Source organism: Geotrypetes seraphini, chromosome 5, assembly GCF_902459505.1.
Source record: "Geotrypetes seraphini chromosome 5, aGeoSer1.1, whole genome shotgun sequence".
Taxonomy (NCBI): domain Eukaryota; kingdom Metazoa; phylum Chordata; class Amphibia; order Gymnophiona; family Dermophiidae; genus Geotrypetes; species Geotrypetes seraphini.
In genome coordinates this window covers 112,123,919-112,145,978 of record NC_047088.1, presented here as the reverse complement: position 1 = coordinate 112,145,978, position 22,060 = coordinate 112,123,919, and the positions used below count along the sequence as shown (strand labels likewise).

At 44.5% G+C, this 22,060-nt stretch overlaps 1 protein-coding gene across 1 annotated transcript; it reads right to left on the bottom strand.

The window, feature by feature from the left end:
* Positions 1 to 312: 312 nt before the first annotated feature.
* Positions 313 to 8,186, bottom strand: LOC117360440 (claudin-6-like). Its single transcript, XM_033944187.1, has 2 exons — positions 8,030 to 8,186; positions 313 to 1,776 (listed from the first exon to the last, which is right to left on the bottom strand). Exon 2 carries the CDS (start codon positions 1,746 to 1,748, stop codon positions 1,107 to 1,109), a length of 642 nt encoding a protein of 213 aa, XP_033800078.1. The 5' UTR covers positions 1,749 to 1,776; positions 8,030 to 8,186; the 3' UTR covers positions 313 to 1,106.
* Between the last annotated feature and the right edge of the window lie 13,874 nt (positions 8,187 to 22,060).

Sequence of the window (22,060 nt, the reverse complement as noted above, 5' to 3'; positions counted from 1 at the left end):
ATATTTGATACCCCTCGGTTTGTTCTACAGTGACACTATTAGAGAACTTTTCTCCAGTTTATGTGGATGTTCTAGACCAGTGGTTCCCAAACCTGTCCTGGGGGACCCCCAGCCAGTCAGGTTTTCAAGATATCCCTAATGAATATGCATGAGAGAGATTTGCATACCTGTCACTTCCATTATATGCAAATCTCTCTCATGCATATTCATTAGGGATATCTTGAAAACCTGACTGGCTGGGGGTCCCCCAGGACAGGTTTGGGAACCACTGTTCTAGACTATTCAGGTGCTGGCAAAAAGTTGATAGTCCAATCTTGTCATGACTGTTTTTGGTTGTTTTTTTTTTTTACTAAAAAAAGGTACTACTGCATATAGTAAAAAAGCACTCCACTGTTTTAATGCTACCTTTGCTTAGCAGGTGGGCCCATTACAAGGAAACTGCTACTGATGTCTTTAGACATATGTAGTTCTAGAACAACCTGATGCCTGGAACAACCTGATTGACTTTTACATTGGGTTCTGTCTTTGGAAGTACAGTATTTAAATCCAGGCTAAAAGCCCACTTTTTTGAAGCTATATTTAAGTCCTAACCATAGCGACTTGTAAAGCATCATATTTGCCAGTCATTCCATGTATAGTCCCCTATCAATCTCTACATGAACTGCATATATTTAGTCACCATTTTTGGCTAGTGTGTGTCATAATTAGGATTGTAAGCTCTTTCAAGGAGGGAGCTATCTCTTGCATGTTTAATGTACATCACTGCATGCATCTGGTAGTGCTGTAGAAATAGTATTTCATTTGTGACCACAGATGTTTCATTTAGTTAATGTTTATTGTATAAAAATGTTACATTGCCTTCAACTAACCCCATAAATCATTGTCTTCAACTAACCCCATAAAAACAGCTACAAGTCTCTACTACACAAAATTATGCCCTCCCCCCCCCTAAGAACACTACAATTACATGGAGCCTCAGTTAAACCCTTCATTTCCCCAACAAGTAGACCAAGTTATGGGAGGCAGTTTGAGGGGAAAAAATGGTTTCACAGTCCATAACTCAAAAGCTCTCCCCACTCCCTAATAAGCATGCACAATCTCTTGTTCTAAACATAGTTCTTACTGGGGTAATCGCTCCTGGGCTGTGAAACAGCAGTAGTGTAACGGGCTGCATAGTTGTGTTCTTTCTTTGGGCACGAGCAACAGAGGAGCCCACCACCCAGGAGCAGAAGTGCAGAGGCAGCCCAACCAATGTAGAGGGAGGCCCCCAGCTCTCTCTTCTGTGCTTCTGTCACCAGTGGGTTATAGAAATCCCTGATGATAGAGTGTGCTGACCAGCAGACTGGGATAAGCAGGAGGATCCCAGAGATAATGAAGACAATCCCCGAGACCATGCTTATTTTTGCCTTGGTAGATTCCTCTTCAACACAATTTGTGCACTTAGCTCCCACAATGCCAATCAGCAGAGCAAGAATAGCAATGAGAACGGAGATAACAGTAAGGGCTCGAGCAGCCTGGAGATCTTGAGGTAGAGCCAGCATGGAATCGTAGACCTTGCATTGCATCTGCCCTGTGCTCTGGACAATGCAGTTCATCCATAACCCTTCCCAGATGATTTGGGCAACCACAATGTTGTTTCCAATGAAGGCCGTCACCTTCCACATTGGCAGGGCACAAGTGATAATGCCACCCAGCCAGCCAATCAATGACAGCACCATACCAAGGATTTGAAGACCAGTAGAAGTCATTTCTGAGCCAGATGCAAAGGACGATAATCTGCCAACAGAAAGATTAGGTCAAGCCATAGAGTAAGACTAAGTGAAGTGCTGATCTTGGTATTTCAAGTGCTCAGCTGAACATAGCTGTAAACCAGGTGTCTCAAAGCCCCTCCTTGAGGGCTGCAATCCAGTCGGGTTTTCAAGATTTCCCCAATGAATATGCATGAGACTATGTGCATGCACTGCTTTCAATGCATATTCATTGGGGAAATCCTGAAAACCGACTGGATTGCAGCCCTCAAGAAGGGACTTTGAGATCCCTGCTGTAAACCTTTAAAATTGGGGTTACATTTAATATGTAAACATTCAGAAGGCCATGACATTTGCTTTCATCCATTTGCTCTTATGCATCCCCCCCCATCTTTACAAAATGAGCCCAGCTTAGAATTTGCAGTAATGAAAACTGCAAACCCAGCACAGAATCTTCAATATACATTCAGTTTTAAAATGTTTACACAGAAAAAGAAAAAGAGTAGAGTGCCAAACACCCAACTAATGAAACACTAGTTTAAAAGATTAAAAACTTCTTTGGATAGACATATCTATGTCCCTTACCTTCACCCACCCATTCTCTCTGCCCTCACTTTATGAATGTGTGTGTGATGGGAGAAGCATAGCCATGCTTCTTGATGTTCAATGCTACTAAGCATATGTAGATGCCATTCCAGTGCTGCATTTTGTAGGTGGCTCATGGCACCTCCTTTTCTTTTAATTTAATTTGGTTTAATGGTGCAGTTACCATGCCATAACAGTCAAAACTTAGGTACCAATAAAGCACCTTAATGGCACCATTTTTAGAATATGGGTCCTTGTGTCTCACCTGGCTTCAGCTGCCAATTCCTCCACTGGTATCCTGACTTTCTTCCCTTGACTTAACCTGAAGCGACATGGCACCAGACGTTTGGTCTGGTCTCATAGTATCAAGTCTGAGACCAACCCGAACTTCCAATGCTGCATATCTAAAGCTCAGTTGGACAAGTCACAACACAAAAGCTCGCTAGAGTAATCTGTTTTCACCAAGCTTGTGGGCCAGAAAAATTATGTTGGTGGGCCAGGTTGGACAAGCCTGTTGTAGAGCCTGTTCTCTACCTTCAAGTCTAAAATAAACATAATTCACCTATACTGGCAACCTAATTTAGGTTAGTATGCAGGAAATTACAGATGAATACTGCTGTGCTGATGGTTCTAGAATTAGAATAAAATTTGTACTGAAAGATATTTAGACCCAATTTGGCTACTGTTAAAATACCCTAGTGCAGGGGTAGGGAACTCCAGTCCTTGAGAGCTGTATTCCAGTTGGGTTTTCAGGATTTCCGCAATGAATATGCATTGAAAGCAGTGCATGCAAATAGATCTCATGCATATTCATTGGGGAAATCCTGAAAACCTGACAGGAATACGGCTCTCGAGGACTGGAGTTCCCTACCCTTGCCCTAGCTAAAAGCCCTAGCTAAAAGAAAAATTATGTTGGTGGGCCTTTTCACCACCGAGTTATTTATTTATTTTTTTAAGATAAGACCCTACCATCATCCATCCCAGAAAGGTATAGACAGCTATTCCATACGAGAGGTCCAATTTTTATTTTTATTTTTTTAACTTATTGAATTTTTTAAATATTTTATGGGTATTCTCAACAACCTAGTATGTACCCTAAGTAGAACCTTCAAAAAAACAGAAGAGTCACAAAGTATCTAAAGCAGTTTTGAATTATGCTCTCATATGTATGAGAGTACATTTTACAATATTGTTTTAGTGGGGGAGGAGGGGTGGTACAGGAAGGGAGATATTAGAAGAAAATACACCCAATTTTAAGATGTTTAAAACCCCAAACCACTTACCTAGAAAGTCAGTTGATAGTTTGCTAGGTCTTGCCCTCCCCCCCCCAAAAAAAAAAAAACCACCTCATTTCACCCCACAACCCAAACCTATAAAAAACCTGCCATACTAATCACTCCCCCCCTTTACAAAACTGCGTTTTTAGTGCTGGTCATAGTGGTAACAGCGCAGATGAGGACAGGAAAGGGAAGGAGCAGTTCAGAAAGCAAGAATTCCTTACAAGTTATTTTATCCTGAGGTATTGGATATTAAACCATTGCTATATGGCAGGTAGCTAACTTTACCCATAGAAGTATAGAGGGCCATTTTGGGGATGCTCTGGAACTAGTCTGTCTTGCCATTTGGCAAATTCCCTTACCCTAACACCCATGCCAAGATTTGGTCCCACTTTTAGAAGCAATTTATTTTGCCCCAGACATTTGACCTCTTATGGATTAAGAATGTTTCCAACACCACTCAATTGTATTGTAAAGAAACGTGTAAGCTATCTTGTGCATGAGGGGGGGAAAAAGACAAGAATGGGGCTGATGTACTGAACTGCAGCTTTATTTATTTTGCATGTGTTGGGTGGGGGAGGAAAAGAATAATGTATGCCCAATGCAGTAAAATTCTATACACACAAGTGTACATACAATGCTAATTACCATGGAAAAAGTATTCTTGTGCCCTAGTTCTGCAGACTGATTGAGACCAGTTAAAGTGTTGCATGTGCATGAACTGCCATTGAAGATTTCATACAATAACAGATATGCAAAATGGCAACGATGAGCAAGCAGTGTGATAATTGTAGAAGCATGACCCTACATGTCAACAATATCCCTCAGCTGTTTTGCTTTATTTCATTTTATTCACTATTCTCACCCATCCTTCAATAAAGTTGTGGGTTGTTCAAACACAAAAGTCTGATAGCCATAGATATGAATTAACTTTACTTCAACATTAGAAAGCCAGGCCATAAATTAAGTCTTTGGTTGGATGCAAACACACACACACCAAAGGTGCTAAAGAACCCCTCCTAGCTATCTGGACAAAGTAGCTTGTCCATTTTAAGCCTTACACCAGAAGCTATACCTCACAATGATCTAGTAGGCTCAGGTTTCCCCAACAGGCTAGGTGAGAGGGAAAGTAAACAAGACTTCCCATCGCTGCATATCTTTTGGCTGGCCCAATGATTCAATCTCCCCCTTCCAACCCTTCTACCATCTATTGAAGAAGGTCATAGGGCTAGATTCATTAAGCAAACTGATTGGTTTGCGAGCCCTTTGCAACCCATTTTCCTCCAACCCAATTCACTAACCTCTGTCCCGATCATCCTCCGATCCGTGCATGCAAATGAGGGAGTGGGGGGGGGGGGGGGGGGAAGGCATTCAAATGCAGACAGGAAGTGATTCACTAAAATTTTTTTAAAAAACCACAACACCGACTGGGCTGGCCGATCCAAAATAAGTGACTGCTGAGGACCAGTCATTGAGTTCCTTTCCAACTGCCCTACCTTCTGCTGCCCTGCTCCAATCTCCTGCTCTCGCGCTGACTTGCCGCCCTGCTCTTGCCCCGAATCTTTCCTACCGCCCTGACTCTCCTGCCCTTCCGCGCACTGCGAGCCCATTGTTTTAACCTACAGGTTTAAAGCAGGTTAAAACCACAGGCTTAGATGCATGCGCAGACCATCTACAGATCGCTCTCATTTGAATTTTTTTGTTTTGTGGATTGGTTGGGCCTGCACAGATAGGCCACACAAAGGAGGTTAGTGAATCTAGCCCATAGTACCTGCAGGCTTGCAGTGCAAGATTTTTCCACTGCAGAATATACAATGCTACAAATTGACCATAAAAAGAAGCCTATTGACAAACAGAACTGGTGGGGGGGGGGGGGGGGGGGGGGGGGGGGAGGAAGGGATACAACTAGAATTGTCAGCATGGTGCTTTTCTTTATTTCATTCTCACCCTTTTGGTGACCATGAGAAAGAGGTGCTAGATTAGGAGGGCACTTTCTTTGCCTCCAATCCTGTTCACAGACTGCGTGGAAGAGGGGCTAAGACAGGAAAATAAGATATTGGCATGGAGTCATGGAGCAGATTCATTATGTTCTGCATAGCATCTTCAAAAAGTGCTGGGTTATAAGGAAATCCTAAACAGCCCTACTTGAAATTAGTTAATCTAATTAATAAGTGTTGCCTGCTCAGCGCACAGGAAAAAAGATGCTAAAGACAATATTACAATAGTTCCCAAACCTGGTCCTGGCACTCCATCCAGTCAGGTTTTTAGGATATCCACAATAAATATTCATGAGAGAAATGTGCATGCAGTATATGCAGGTATCTCCCATTAATGTTCATTGTGGATATCCTGAAAATCTGACTGGACCAGGTTTGGGAACCACTGTAAGAGATTTACCCCTCCCTAGAGATTGAGTATATGCTTTCATCTATACCCAATAAAGCTATTCTACTTTAGTTTGGAGATGTTAGGCTTTCCAATTCCACCTACTTTCTGTACATTCTCATAGAACCAGCCTTCAGACAGTTTCAAGATTATATCATGTATTCCAATGGGCTGATGCTCAAAACCTAAAGTCTGTGCTAAAGGCAATTAGCGCTCTGCCCAGTGCTCTTAATGGTTTTTGACACAGATGCTGATACCATTAGCACATTTAAATGTGGTCATTTAGTATTTCTATAGCATGCTTAAAAAAAAAAAAAAAAAAAAAAAGTGTGCCAATAGGCCTGTTTAACACCAGGAAAACCCAAACCCAGCTCCAGAGAGCAGTTAGAAGGGTTGATTGAGAGAAGGCCTGTCCAGACACCCCTTTCTCTCTCCCCAACCCTAACCACCCTGCCCAACAAGCTTCCTATGCCACCCTTATTTGGGGGGAGGGGGGGAGGGAGGAAGATCCAACCCAGTGCATCCCACAATGCACAGGGCAGGGTGGAGCAATGCCATTTTGATGATGCCCAGAAAGGAGGGAGGAAGGATATTTACTCCTCCTTCCTTACCTGTATGTCAGAGCGAAGGAGTGGGCCAGGGCTACTGCTAGGCCACCCAGAAGAGGACTTTGAGGCGGGAGTGTCTGGCCTGGCCAGGGGGTCCCACTGGACCATCAGGCCCTTGGCTTTTTGAGGGGTTGGAGTCCACTGGACTACCAAAGCCTTTTGTGAGAGGCCCAGAAGCAGGTTCCCACTGGATCACACTTTTTGTTTGTTTGTAGGCAAGGGTGGAATTCTGACCCAATGTTCAGGGGGATTTTTGTCAAAGCCTGAAGGTATTTTTTTTTTTAATCCAAAAAGGTGTCCGAGCCAAATCAGTGCTCGGGCACCGACAGGGAAATTAGCAGTGAGCAGTTAATACATACCACAATGCAACATTAGTTTGCATGCTTATTATTCTGAGCAAGTTACAATAACTTTGTTGCGCTAAGTTCACGTTTGCCTTCGATTCTACCACGAACCTTTGAGCATCAGACCATTGAAACACGTTTTAAAAGAATGCTTTTCTGTTTACGAGTATTTAGATTCCCTATTTAGTAGTACTACATTCTGGAAAGTACTATTAGTTATTTCTATAGCGCTACCACACGTACGCAGCGCTGTAGAGTCAAAGAAGACGGTCCCTGCTCGAAAGAGCTTAGGAATTAGAAAGATGGCTAGCAGAGCTTAGAGAAGAATGAACTAAGACTTAGAGAGAGAAAAAAAATACATGCCAGTAAAGTTCGCCGAACTAGGCAAAAACTACAAGATTAAAAGGTTATCTTCGGCAGTTAACTTCCTAGAAGCAGCAGAGCAGGGGCTTTTGTGTGCTTTTCGTTCGTTTTCTACCTTTTTATACTCTGCGAGATTCGGGTTTTTTTTTTTTTTTTTTTAATCCAGCAATTAGCTCGACAGCAGTTGCTCTTAGTAAATGGGGGAGGGGGAGAAGGGAGAACTTTGTGCAGCTTCAGTTTATGGGGAAATGTTTCTAAAGACCCCTCGATTGGTACTGCCTTATAAAGAGTTTGCATCCCATGCTAAGAAAGGAGAGAGGTGTTTTAAACTGCTCTACCTAGACCACGATTTTAAAAAAGGGGGAGGGGTGGAAGATACAAGGTCAGCACAGGAAAGATATTAAAGTGTTTTTTGGTGGTTTTTTTTTTTTTTTTTTTTTTAAATCAAAGAAAGTGTCTTACTCTAAGCTTAGGTAGTAACTACAACCCTAAGAAGATTTGGGGGAGGGGGGGGGGAACTATTCAACTTCAAAGTTAGCGTTTAATATTTACTTAGTTGATTCCACCAGATAGTTTTACTTCCCTGCAATAACATATGGTTGTTTACAAGAGATCAACGTTTTAAAAAGTTTTTACAAAAAGAAAAAAAGTAACTTTAATTAAAAAAATAAGATACTAAGCTGAACAAATAAATACTAATAAACTTTGTAACTACTCACCAGTGCTTTAAAAAAACCATAAATTACTTCCACCGTATGACTTGAAAAGATGATTCTGAAACTAAACCCTCCTCCCAGGGGTTTTATAGCTTAGGGTAATGCTGTTTCTTCCCCCTCCTCAATGGTGACATCAGAGACTCTCACACAGGTGAAACTTCTACCCATTGAAAAGCACAGAACTAGAGACAAAAGACACAATCAAACCTATCTATTCCCTCCCTTCCCCCTCTCTCCCCCTCCCTTCCTAATCATCCAAACTAGTTTAAACCGAATTTACTTTCAGAGTACTTTGTACAAGAGAGAGAGAAAGAGGAGGAGGGGTGACTGGGGTGAGGGGAAAAAAGATCCCATCGAAACTGCCCTTGCTGGTAGAGAAACTAGCCCATGCATGTGAAAGACTGGCCATGTTGTTCCCTTGATTAGCCAGTTTTAACACACCACACATACACACTTGTTTCAGATTAGATGCCAGCAAGTTGGGACTGAAACTGCCACATTTCAGTGTTAAAACATGCTGACTTTTAAAAAGAAGATACATAGTCATATCCTCTGCATAACAGACAATGCAGCATTTAAAAAAAACATCAATCCCTTTAGGTAGTAATAATAATAATAACTTTTTATTTGTATACCGCAATACCACAAGCAGTTCAGAGCGGTTTACAGAGGAAGAGACTGTACATATACAGTGATGTTATCAAAGAATATTGTCAAATACATTGGTAACAAATTTCAATTACATTAGTGAGCCGAAAGAGGTTAGGTATAATCGGAAATAAATCAGAGTTGCAGCAGGTAATGCAGTGATATAGCAGGGTAGGAAGGAGTCAGAGAAATTTATCAAAGAGATAGGTTTTGACTGATTTCCTGAAGGATTGGTAGGAGGTGCACATGAAATGAGGGTAGACAGACAATTATTCCATTTGACAGCTTGGAATGACAGTGTTCTATCAAGAAATCTCTTGTATACACAGCCCTTCAGGGAGGGGAAGGCAAATAGATGGGCACTACGTGTGCGAGTGGTACCAGGAAACACAAGGCGATGCAATAGATAAATTTGGGATGAACCAGTTATGTTTTTTTTTTTTTTTTTGTACATCAACCAGTTATGGTTTTGAAGCAGAGGCAGGCGAACTTAAAGATGACCCTTGCCTCCATTGGCAACCAGTGAAGTTTTTTGTAGAACTGGCTAACATGATCTGAGTTTTTGAGACCATAAATGAGACGGACGGCAGTATTTTTGATGATTCTCAGACGTTTGATGGTTTTCTTGAAGGATCCCAAATATATGATATTGCAGTAATCCAAGGTGCTCAAGATTAGAGACTGAACCAGCAATCGAAAGGAGGGGAAGTCGAAGTAGTGCTTGATGGTACGGAATTTCCAGAGGGTGCAAAAGCATTTTTTAACCTGAGCATTGCTATGGTCTTCAAAAGTCAAGCATTGGTCCAGGATGACTCCAAGGATTTTAATGGTGGAATTGATTGGGTAAGTTAGCCCGTTTAGGCTTAGAGAGGTATTAGTTAGTTTATGGTTGGGACTTGCGAGGAAAAGCTTTGTTTTTTTCTGGGTTTAATTTTAGTTTGAACTGTGTGATCCATTGTTCTACCATAGTGAGAACAGAGGAGGTGAGTTGTTCAGTTTCTTGTGTCAGTGAGGTTATGGGGATGATAACTGTAATGTCATCTGCGTATATGTATGATTTCAGGTTTAAATCGGACAGCATGTGTCCCAGAGATGACATGTAGATATTAAACAGAGAGGGGGAGAGAGGGAAGCCCTGGGGGACTCCGCAGGGGTTGCACCAGGAATGGGAAAAGCTTCCATCTCTATGGACCTGGTAGGTGCGATTTTTTAGGAAGCCTGGGGGGGGGGTCACGTGATGCTGGAGACCTGATCGGACGTGCCTCTCCTCAGCTCCGGGCTGCCTCGTCTTAAAATCTAACTATAAACCCGATTATCCGCGTCTCTGACCTGCAGCTTTGCACCGGATCCCTTCTTACACCTAGAAGCGTGTGACGGTCACCTTTTCAGCAGTGCTTCCGAGGGGCATGCCGATTAAACCTCAGCGGGGAGTGAAGGCCAAAATCACCTCGCTGGCGCCCAAAATGGCGGAGAAACACGAGGTGCCTATGTTCACGCTCCAGGAAGCCGCGGTGCAAGAGCTCACCCGCTCTCTCACTCTAGTGATGGAGTATAAACTTACAAAGATTCAATCGTTTATGGAGGAAATGCGGGAGCGCCTAGAATCCCAATCTAATCGTTTGCAACGTGCAGAGGACCGTATAGCACAGCAGGAGGTTCGTACTGACAACTTTGAAGAACGGCTGCGGTCGCTGGAAACTTCCGCCTCCACTTTGAAAGATCGGGCGGAGGATCAAGAAAATCGCAGCCGCAGAAATAATCTGCGATTTATCGGGATACCTGCCTCGGTGCTGGAAGCGTGGTTGCCCACGGTCTTTGACATCCAACCGCCTTTGACCCCGGTGCTGATAGAAAGAGCTCATCGGGTGGGCACACGCAGAGACGACGAACAACGCCCGCGCCCTGTCATTGCGCGTTTTCTCAACTTTGCGGTTAAAGAAAGAATTCTCTCCCTGTATCGCAGAGGGGCCACTGTGCAATTTGAGGGGCTGAAAATTCTTCTATTTCAAGACTTCTCGCCTCAGGTTTCCTACAAATGCAGAGCTATGGCTCCCTTTTGTAATGAGCTTTACAAAAGAAATATCAGAGTCACTCTTCAGTACCCTGCACGTGCAAGAGTCATCCACAACAACCAGGTTCTCTTCCTGGAAACCCCGCAGGCAATGGAGCAATTCATACAAAAGCTCCCTCCAGGCCTGGATCCTCCCAGGGTACCTGACTGACTGTGGACATAGATCTATTTAACTGGATTTCTTTGCTACTCACGAATCTCAGAGGCCTCTGAGATCCCTGGATCTGCTTCGAGACTCTGCAGGGGGCTTCCTGTGGATTAGGGCCAAGGCCTGAAGTTTGTCGGTGATATGACTAACACTCTCCTCACCAGTGGAAAATTTCTTCATTTCTGTTTGTTTCACCCTGTGAATGCAGTGATATAGTCCTCTGGTTTCTCCTGGAGTCCACTGTATAGTGGGTGCTCTCTTTCGGGGGCACTTTTCCTGGTCTTTGTTTGTTTTTCTTGCCAATGCTCTTTATATATTATTTATTTATTTTACTACTCTGGCTTTTGATACTACTCAAGAATATTTAAAGCATCATGTGTGGTTTTTTTTTCTTTTTCTTTCTACACCATTTGCGGGGGCATGTTATGGTTCAAGTTTCTGGTTGCACTGTTTGCAGTGTTTATCTGCTCCTATTCTGGGTTTTCTTATATTCTGTTGATCATTGGCCGCTAGGGGCGGCCCGGAGCTGAAGTTTTTCTATGCTGTAATGTTGTGCAGGGGTAGACTATATAGTCTGGGGTGGGGGTGGGGGGGGAGGGAAGGGAACATCTGGGGGATTGGGGTGGGATGTGAGTATGTGTCTGTAAGAGTGTGGAGTGGATGGATGTGTTTTCCATGGGTGGCAGAGGTGCGTGGAACTGGGAACCGGGTTGGGGGGAATTGGCTGGGACGCCTCCCACCCAGTACTTGGCGCTTATTGGATTTATTTTCTGCTGTCTGCTCTTGCTTTCCCTCCCTATGGCTAGTCTTTCTGTTAGCTCTTTGAATGTGGATGGGTTCCACTCCCCAGTGAAACGTACAAAAATTTTGACTTATTTGAAAAAGGAACACTGTGACATCGCACTCCTTCAAGAGACTCACCAGTCCCATGCTGAACATCTTAAACTTCGGAGGGACTGGGTGGGACAGGTGGGTTTCTCTGCCTATTCTTCTCGGAAGAGGGGGGTGGCGATCTTGATACACAAAAAAATACCCTTTATTGTTCATAAAGAGATCAAAAACTCTGAAGGCAGGTATTTATTTATGATCGGAGACCTGTGGGGATGTCCTTTAGTGTTGGGATCTATCTACGCCCCGAACGTTTACTCTCACGACTTTTTCTCTAACCTCGTGGGACTCCTAGTGCCTTATGCCTCTCACCAAATGATTCTAGGGGTGATTTTAATGTGGTGGCGGAGCCCCTCGTGGATCGCAAACCTGCTAAAGCTGCTACCAGGGGCCATTATGACAGGGATATCCCCTTCCTTCTTCGGGAACTGGGACTGTTGGATGCTTGGCGGACCCTGAATCCGGACGATAATGATTTTTCTTTTTTCTCCCACCCTCATAATGTATACACTAGAATTGATTATATACTTGTCTCTACTGGACTATTTCCGAAGCTGTCTCGGGCTGTTATGGCCGCTCCACTGGTGTCAGATCATGCACTTTTAGGTACTACTTTTCAATTTTCTTCTGCCTTCCCTGGCAGGATATGGCGGATGTCTCCTCATCTGTACTCCGACCCTAATTTCAAGTCCTACTTGGAACGTAAGTGGGAGGACTTTCTCGCCACTAATGGTGCTGGGGATGTCAGCTCGGTCTTATACTGGGAAGCCGCTAAGGCCGTTATGAGAGGCCACGTGCTTGCGTACTCTGCGGCTGCTAGGAAAAAGAGAGATGGGGACTTACTGACCTTGACTGCTGAATTGCGGGACCTGCGGCGTTCTCACATATCGAGTCTCACATGGGAGCTGAAGGACCGACTCCAAGCTGTTAAACATCAAATTAATGATATTCTATCTCAACGGGCTTCTCGTAATATTTACTTTTACAAATACAAGTTGCATGCTTGGGGCAACAAAACTGGTAAGTTACTCGCAAATCTGATCAGGCCCCCTCGTACTCGCCATGTTATAACGAAAATAAAGGATAGAGCGGGAAATATGCATACTCAGCAGCAGGAGATCACGAACCAATTTCTGCAGTTTTACCAACAGCTTTACGCTGAGCAGCCTTCTAATGATCAGGCCCGGGATACCTTCTTTTCTGACTTGTGCCTGCCTAACATCTCTGAATCTCAAAATCTTCTCCTTAATCGGCCGATCAGTGGAGAGGAATTACAATCAGCTATTCGACGTCTTAAATTGGCTAAGACTCCGGGACCAGACGGCTTTGGCCCGGAATTTTATAAGCTTTTACCATCCTCCGCTTTATGTGCCCTCCAGGACTACTTTATGGGCCTCCGATCGGAAACCCCTCCAGGAAACTCACATAACACTGCTCATGTGATCATTTTACCAAAACCGGGGAGACCTTTGGACCAGTTGGGCTCTTATCGGCCGATCTCACTTCTCAATCAGGACGTCAAACTCCTGGCCGGTATCTTGGCGTCGCGTCTGAATGTGCTGCTACCGGACCTGTTCCATGAGGACCAGGTAGGTTTCGTCCCTGGCAGGCACGCTTCTATGAACCTGTTAAAAGTCCTTACAGTACTACAATTGCCTTATCGACCTTCGGACAAAGCCTTGATCACCAGCCTTGACGTAGAAAAGGCATTTGATATGGTATCCTGGCGTCATCTTTTTTGGGTGCTTGCAAAATATGGCATCTCGGGGGACTTTGTGCACTGGGTATCTGCTCTATACTCCTCACCCAAATCGCAACTATTGATTAATGGAGGGATCTCTGATCCTTTCTCTCTTGGCCGTGGTACCAGGCAAGGGTGCCCCTTATCACCTCTGCTCTTCCTTCTTTCCCTCGAGCCCCTTGATATCCGCATTCGCCAGGACACGACCCTGAAGGGCCTGAGTGTGGGGGGGTCTGAGTTCCGTATCAGTATGTTTGCAGATGACATGTTACTTTATGTCAAACATGCGGACGTTCATCTTCCCCGTCTGATGCATATTATTAACTCCTTTGGTTCCTTTACTGGATTGAAAATTAACTATGATAAAACTGAAGCTCTCCTTCTCAGTGACTCGATGGGTGACAGGTGGTTCGAACATCTGGGGGTTGGCATTTCACCTGGGAAATTGAAATATTTGGGGATTCTTTTATATAAAAATCCGAGTACGTTCTATACATCTAATATTTCGGCAACTATTGGACGGATCGGAGATCTCTGTCATCGGTGGCGCTCCCTTCCTTTATCCCTGATGGGCCGGGTAGCCCTGGTTAGAACATAAGAACATAAGAAGTTGTCTCCACTGGGTCAGACCAGAGGTCCATCTCGCCCAGTGGTCCGCACCCGCGGCGGCCCATCAGGTCCAAGACCTGTGAAGTGGTTTCTGAACACCTCTACAACCTACCTCAAGTTCTATCTGTACCCCTCTATCCCCTTATCCTCCAGGAACCTATCCAAACCCTCCTTGAACCCTTGTACAGAGTTCTGGCCTATCACATCCTCTGGAAGTGCGTTCCATGTGTCCACCACCCTCTGGGTAAAAAAGAACTTCCTAGCATTTGTTCTAAACCTGTCCCCTTTCAATTTCTTCGAGTGACCCCTAGTGTTTGTGGCTCCCCATAGTTTGAAGAATCTGTCCTTATTTACTTTCTCTATGCCCTTTAGGATTTTGAAGGTTTCTATCATGTCCCCTCTAAGTCTCCTCTTTTCTAGGGAGAACAGACCCAGCATTTTTAACCTGTCAGCATATGAAAAATTTTCCATACCTTTTATCAGTTTAGTCGCCCTCCTCTGCAGTCCCTCGAGTACCGCCATGTCCTTCTTGTGGTACGGCGCCCAGTACTGCACACAGTACTCCAGGTGTGGGCGCACCATTGCGCGATATAGCGGCATAATGACTTCTTTCATCCTGGTTGTGATACCCTTTTTGATGATGCCCAGCATTCTGTTTGCTTTCTTTGAGGCTGTCGCACACTGCGCCGATGGTTTCAGTGATGTGTCTACCATCACCCCCAGGTCCCTTTCAAGGTTACTCACCCCTAGCAGTGTTCCCCCCATTTTGTAGCTGAACATCGGGTTCTTTTTCCCTACATGGTTAAGATGGTTCTCTTTCCAAAACTTCTCTATGCTCTTCAAACTGTCCCCTTTTGGGTTAGTCGAGAGGATGAATGTCACTATAACTTTCTTATTCGTAGATTTATCTGGCAGGATAAGCGGGCTCATATCGGTTTCCCTAAACTAACTCGGAGCAAGGAACAAGGGGGACTGGGTCTCCCGGACATTCGCATTTATAATGTGGCATCCCTATTCCGGTGGATTCATGAACATTTGACTTTACACCGTAAATACTCCCCGCCGGGCCTTTTGGCTTCTTGCTGCTCTCCCATATCTTTTGTATCGTTTATCCATGGGAGCCTGGGTTCGTCGATCTCTTTACTCTACCCTACCTTGGATTTTCTCCTCGCCTTTCGAAAGGCGTGGACGTGGTGGCGACGTTTACAACATAAGATGCCTCATCCGTCTCCTTTTTTGTCTTTAGTGGGTAACCCGGGGTTCACACCCGGAATTCGGGTCTGCCAGGTTTGAGGGATCGTCCTGAACGTGACTCTACCATACTTGACTTGTTACACTTAGGGGGAGGCAGTTTTCCTTCTTTTCCCCTTATGTGTACCCACTGGGGGCTCCCCATCATACAGGCTTACCTTTATTTCCAAATTAAGCACTATTATTCCTCACTATCTGCTGTCCCTTTGGACAACTGGACTTCCGGTGCCATTGATGAGAAGGCTTTACTTATACCTCCTCACAAGAATAAGATTGCTACTTGGTATAGGGAGGGCCGGGATTTTCAAGGGGAACGCTGCCTTCAGTCTGTAGTGGATGAGTGGTCTCGGGATTTGGGCTTGACGGTATCTCTTCAAGACTTACAGGTTTTTTTTCAAAATATATATCTTTTTCTCAAAAATGTACCGCTAAGGGAGACCCAATTTAAGATATTACATCGTGCCTATCTTTCAAGATCAAAAGGTTTTGTCATGAACCTCTGGCAGGATGATCTTTGTGTTAAATGCCATATCTCTCCGGGAACCTATCTACATTCTTTCTTTCTCTGTCCTACTCTCTCCTTCTGGGACTCTATACGTGCTAAACTCGACACTACTATCTGTTCTACCCTGATTTGGAATCCGCCTGCATTGTTGTTGGGGGATGTGCAAGACCTGTCTCAGCAGCAGCTTAGCACATCTTCTCAGAAATTTATCCTTCATGCGATCATGCTGGGAAAGCAGCTTATTCTGCAACATTGGGCGTCTCTCGAGGCCCCTACTTACCCGCTCTGGTTGGCCTGCATGAAGGTCCTGGGTCTTTATGAGCTGCAAACTTATTCTTCTCGTCCTCAGGATCACTGGAAGGAATACAGTGCTTTGTGGGACCGTTTTCTGGCTGACCTAGGAGTGCTGACCTACATTTGGTTGGCTATTGCACCTTTCCTGTCTTCCATTTCTCTCCTTTTCCCTTTTTTTTTTGTCTGCTCTCCAATACCTGTTCACCCTTTTTCTTTTTTCTTATTCTTCTTCTTATTATTATTACTCCTATTCTTTTTTACCATTATTCTCATCACCTTCTTTTCGTATTTACTTTTCTCACTCCTTTTCCTCTCATCCTTCATCTCCTCTTCTGCCCATGTGTGTATGTACGTGTATGTATGTTGTGTGAGTGATGGTGTGAATGTGGGACTGTTGGGGTTAACCATGGGGTTCCTTGATCCCCTCCTTATTATATAACCCTTGAGCATTTTGGTTTGTAGTACCATTGTATTTTCTTATGATAGCACACAGTGCTCCCATTGATTTTCGGCATTCCCATTTGTAAACCTGTTGACCAGACTGTATTTGTATTATTTGCACTGCTTGTACCTCTGTACTCTTCCCTATTTTTGCACTTGGTGCTATTTATGTACTGCTTGTTGTATGTACTGCTTGTTGTACTGTTCACCTTTTGCTCAATAAATATGAGTATACAAAAAAAAAAAAAAAAAAAAGGAAGCCTGTGAACCAGGTTAGTACTTGTCCTGAGATGCCTATAGAAATGAGGCATCTGATCAGAATGTCATGGTCGACAAGGTCAAAGACACTGCTTAAGTCAAACTGAAGTACCAGTGCGCTTTTTCCCAGAGAAAACAGCTGGAAGAGGTGGTCGGTTAAGGATGCTAAGACAGTTTCTGTACTGTAGTTTGTGTGAAATTCTGACTGGGAGTCGTGTAGAATGTTAAACTTCTCAAGGTATGCCGTGAGGTCAAGATTGACTAGACCTTCCATTAGTTTAGGAAGAGAGGTATGTTGGCGGTGGGTCTGTAGTTGGCGGTTGAAGAGACTGGTTCTTTGGGGTTTTTGATGATTGGAGTCACCAGAATGTGCCCGTTCCAGCGGGAAGTAGCCTGTGGTCAGGCAAAGGGAGACCCAGTTGAAAAGTTCAGCTTTGAAGGGGGAGGGGGCTGTTTTCATGATAATCGGTGGGCAGTTATCTAGCAGGCAGTTAGATTTAGCATATTTGGAGTAGAGCTTGAGGAATTGGTTCCAGTCTGGGTTTTCGAAGTGGTTCCAGATCATGTCAGCACTAGAGCCTACATTTGCTAGAGCAGGTAGATTGATTGATGGGTCTGTGCTTGTAGTTGTGAGAGACGTTTTCAAATTGTGAATTTTTGTGGCGAAGTAGTCGGCTAGGTTTGCCGCCGAGGGTGGGAGGTCTGAGTGGGAACGTTTATGTAAATCGATATCAAATAAGGAATTGACTATTTTGAAGAGTTCTTTACTGTTCAGTGAAGGAGAATTGATTGTTTGGGAGTAATATTTGCAGCTCTTATCTTTGATCATTTTTTTGTACTCAATAACTTTTAGTCGCCAAGTGTATCTGTCACTATCTTTTCCTGATTTGCACCATGTTCTTTCTAGTTTACGTTTCTCTCGTTTTAATGTTGTTAGGTTGGCATCATACCAGCTGGCTGATAATCGGTGTCTTTTCTTATGTACTTTCAGTGGTGCAGTGTTGTTTAGGACCTGGTTACTGATGCTTTTCCAACCTGTGATGAAATTTGGGTCTAAGTCGGGGATGGATATTAAGTTATAGTGTGACCAAAATTCTACTGGGTTTAGTTGTCCTCTTGCCCATTTCATTTTCTCTTTGTAATTGATCTTTGATTGCCTTTTTGTTTGCATTTTGAGCCAGTCCCCCCTCCAGTCCCCTGTTCAAAAATATCCATACCCAAGTGCCCCAAACCCACCCCAGCTCCCTTCTTTCCCATGTCTGGCCCACCTTCCTTTCCTTTGTCTCCCCCTCTCCTCTTGCCCATACGTTGCCCTGTACACTGTCCCAGTCCCCCTTCCATCCTACCCAGTCCAGCTCCCCCTTCCACACAGGTTGGTCCAGTGACCTAGAGTTGCCAGATTTTACGATTGTAAAATCCAGACATCCTAGACCTGCTCCCCCAGGCCCACCCATCTTCGCCCTGTGTGGCTGACCAGTCCTGACAGGGGGGATTGGTGCAGCAGAGAAAGCCCAGAGGTGGGAGGGTCTGCGGGGATCTATGCACTGGCATAAAGAGTTAAGAAGTAGCCGCGGACCCAGTAGAGCCTGGAGTTGAGGGGCTTAGGCTTGATGACGGAGGTGGGACCGATGGAACAAGAATCCAGAAAGTCCATGCATGCATCAGTGAGAAGACGACTGAGGGGCTGGAAGAGCCCTCAGTGTGTGTGTGCTGGATAAGATGACTGGGCGATGGAGCAGCTAGGAGTCCTCGGTGCATGCGTTGGAGAGAAGATGACTGAGGGGCTGGGAAAGCCCTCAGTGTGTGTGCCGGATATGACGACTGAGTGTTAGAGAGCTGGGAGAGTCCAAGGACCCTGGGAGCATTGGCCAAAGGACTGAGGAGCAGTCCAGTGAAGGAACTGGCTGGGACAGTGGCAACCAGCAATGGCAGCAGATGCTTCTGAAGGCCTGGAGGGCTAATAGAGGGTCAGGAGGGACTCTGGAGAAAACTGGAGAGACAAGGAGACCAGGAAGGACCTCAGGAGGAATGAATGTTCTGTATTTAAACCTGTGAATGTTGTTTTACAGAGAACTGTGGTACCTGGGGATGTGGATATGTGACCAATATACTGCTAGGCCCAGTTACATGATGACAGCCACATATGGTAGTTATGCAGACCCTGGCTGCATACTGGCCGGAGCATATAACTTTTAAACTAGTCAGCCCTTCTGACCCCCTCCTGAATGTTCTCCCCTCTTACACACCCAAAACTGCTGACCTTTCTCTGACCCACCTGAACCCTCACCCTGGTAAGGAAGGAACTCCCCCCCCCCCAGGTCCTAATAAAACCTCAGGTCTATCTGGGATTCCTGATGGTCTGGTGGGGGCAGAAGTGACACCCACTCACTCCTACCTCTAGCAGCTGCTATATTAAAACAGTAGTACCTCGAGGCTCCTGTGAGAATTTGCGGCATTCATTTTGTTGGGTGGTGGGAGGGGGATCAGAAAGGGTGGGGCATTCTAGGGAGGGAAAGGATCAAAAGGTCTGACTACTTTAAAAAGTTATGCATGTCCCGACTGATATAAATCCAGAGTCCCCATAGTTAATCTGATGAATGTAGGCCAGCTTTGAAACTAACCAGATGAATTTAGGAGAACTATGCAGGTAAATATTGTTGCCACCCACATAACTGCTGTTCCTCTTCAACTCTGTCCCCTGTACCATCCCTGTCATGCCCACTTTAAATGTGGCTGGTCAGAGTCATAATTCAGTGGCACTACCTGTTAAGTGCTATTGAATATCTGCGTTTGGGTGGTCCTAGGGTTACCAGAAGCCTGGATTAACCCGGACATGTCCTTCTTTTCGAGGACATGTCTGGGGTTCCAGATGGCTTTTCAAACACCTGCACTTTATTCAGGTTTTGAAAATCTTCCAGATAGCAGCAACATCAGGACGGCATCTGTGCATGCGTGGATGCAATGCGGTGATGTCACACCAGCGCATGCACAGATGCCCTTCCGACAAGTGAACAGGTTGAGGAGGCAGGACTGGGGGGCAGAATGGGGCGAGGCCGGGTGGAACTGGGTGGGCCTGAGGGTGGAGCCATGGGTCTGGATTTTCATTCCAGAAAATCTAGTAACCCTAGGCCTACCTGGCCATTTTATATGGCCCACGGAGACTGTGCGCCTAACGCTACACTCTCCATAGGAACTCTATGAGCGACAGGAGCAGCACGGACCATTCAGCGCGGCTCTCCACGCTAGAAACTGCTAGTGAAGTTTAATAGAAGAGGCTCTTAATGTATAATTATATTTAATAAACCTCGTTGTTTCTAAGGCTGATGTGTATAGTCCCTTCCCCACTTGCTTTCTTTTTCTGAACCAACAATCTAGTAATTATTCATTTTACTTGCTAAGTTTCCTTGTAAAATGTCTTCCCTTCCCCCGAGATAGGCAAGACCTGTATTCAGACCATAATAATGAACACATCCTTGCTTTTATTAACTTTCCTTACACACAGTGTAGTTGCCATTTTTATACCTCTTTTCAGCTTGAACCAGTCTTTCCACTTCCCTTTTTTCCTCCCATCCCATCAGTTTTTTTCTTTAAGAACACCTAGATTTTACTGAAATCAGCATGCTTAAAATCTGAGTTTTGTGTGTCCATGGACGCTTTAGCTCTTATATCAATGGTATGATGATCACTGCAACCAAGGTGGACACCCACCTGGACATTAGACACACTTTCTCCATTTGTGAACACCAGATCTAGGGTCGTCCTTTCCCTCGTGTGTTCCACAACTATTTGTCTGAGCAAAGTGCTTTGAAAGGCTTCCACAATCTCTTTGCTTCTTTCTGATTCTGCTGTTGGGATGTTCCAGTCTGCATCAGGAAACTTCCCCTTTCAAACTCAGTTTTTGGATGTCTGCAACCAGCTCTTTGCCCAACTTTTCCATTTGTGTTGGAGGCCTAGATGACTTCTGTGTGTATAGAGGTTCCATCTTCTCTCTTAAAGCTAATCCATAATGCTTCCTCCAATCACCAGGACCCTTGAATTTCAGCTGCTTTAATATTGTTTTTCACATCTAGTGCTACTCCTCCACCCTTTCAGCCATCTCTATCCTTTCTAAACATAGTAAATGAATAGTCCATCCAGTTTGCCCTATAAGTACACACATTACAATTCCATGATTAAATTAAAATGTCTTTTCTTTGTTATTTCCAGGTCATATACCTTAAAAGTCTGCCCAGTACTTAGGTTCCAACTACTGAAGTTGCCATCAAAGCTCACTCCAGTTTATCCAAACCATCTAGTTTGCGGGATTCAGACTATGAAAGTCTGCCCAGCACAATCCTCATGTTCCTAATTGCTGGGGCTCCCATCGAAGCCCTCCCAAGTCCATCCTAAACTAAATTGCTTTATTTGGGACAGAGATAGTACTAGTCTGCCTAGTAAAAGCCTTAGTTCTTTTATTTATATCATTCATATTTTAATTAGGGATCCTCTTTGTTCATCCCATGCTTCTTTGAATTCCGCCACTATTTTCCTCTCCACCACTTCCCTCTCCATTAAGAATAATTTCCTAACATTATTCCTATCACCCCACAACCTCAATTTATACCCTCTAGTTTTACCAATTTCCCTTCCCTACATTTCAAGTATTTAAATGACTGTATCATATCACCCCTACCCCTCCTCTCCTATAGAGTATACATGTTCAGGTCTTCCAGTCTCTTGTACATATTTTGGCGCCTTGTACCATTTTTGTCACCTTCCTCTGTACCGTTTCAAGTCTTCTTATATTCTTAGCTAGAAATGGCCTCCAAATCTGACCATAATACTCCAGTGGGGTCTCGCCAATGACCTGTAGAGGGGCATCAACACCTCCTTTCTTCTGCTGGTTATGCCTCTCTCTATTCAGCCTAGCTGGCATCATTCTGGCTACAGCCACCATCTTGTTACACTGTCTCTTCACCTTCAGATCCTCAGACACTATCGTCCCAAGTTCCTCTCCCCGTCTGTGCATATCAGCCTCTCACCTCCCAGCACATACATCCCCCACAGATTTCTACTCCCTAAATACATCACTCTGCATTTCTTTGCATTGAATTTTATTTGCCAGACATTAGACCATTCTTCCAATTTTTGCAGATCCTTTTTCATGTTTTCCACTCCCTCCAGGATGTCCACCTTGCTAT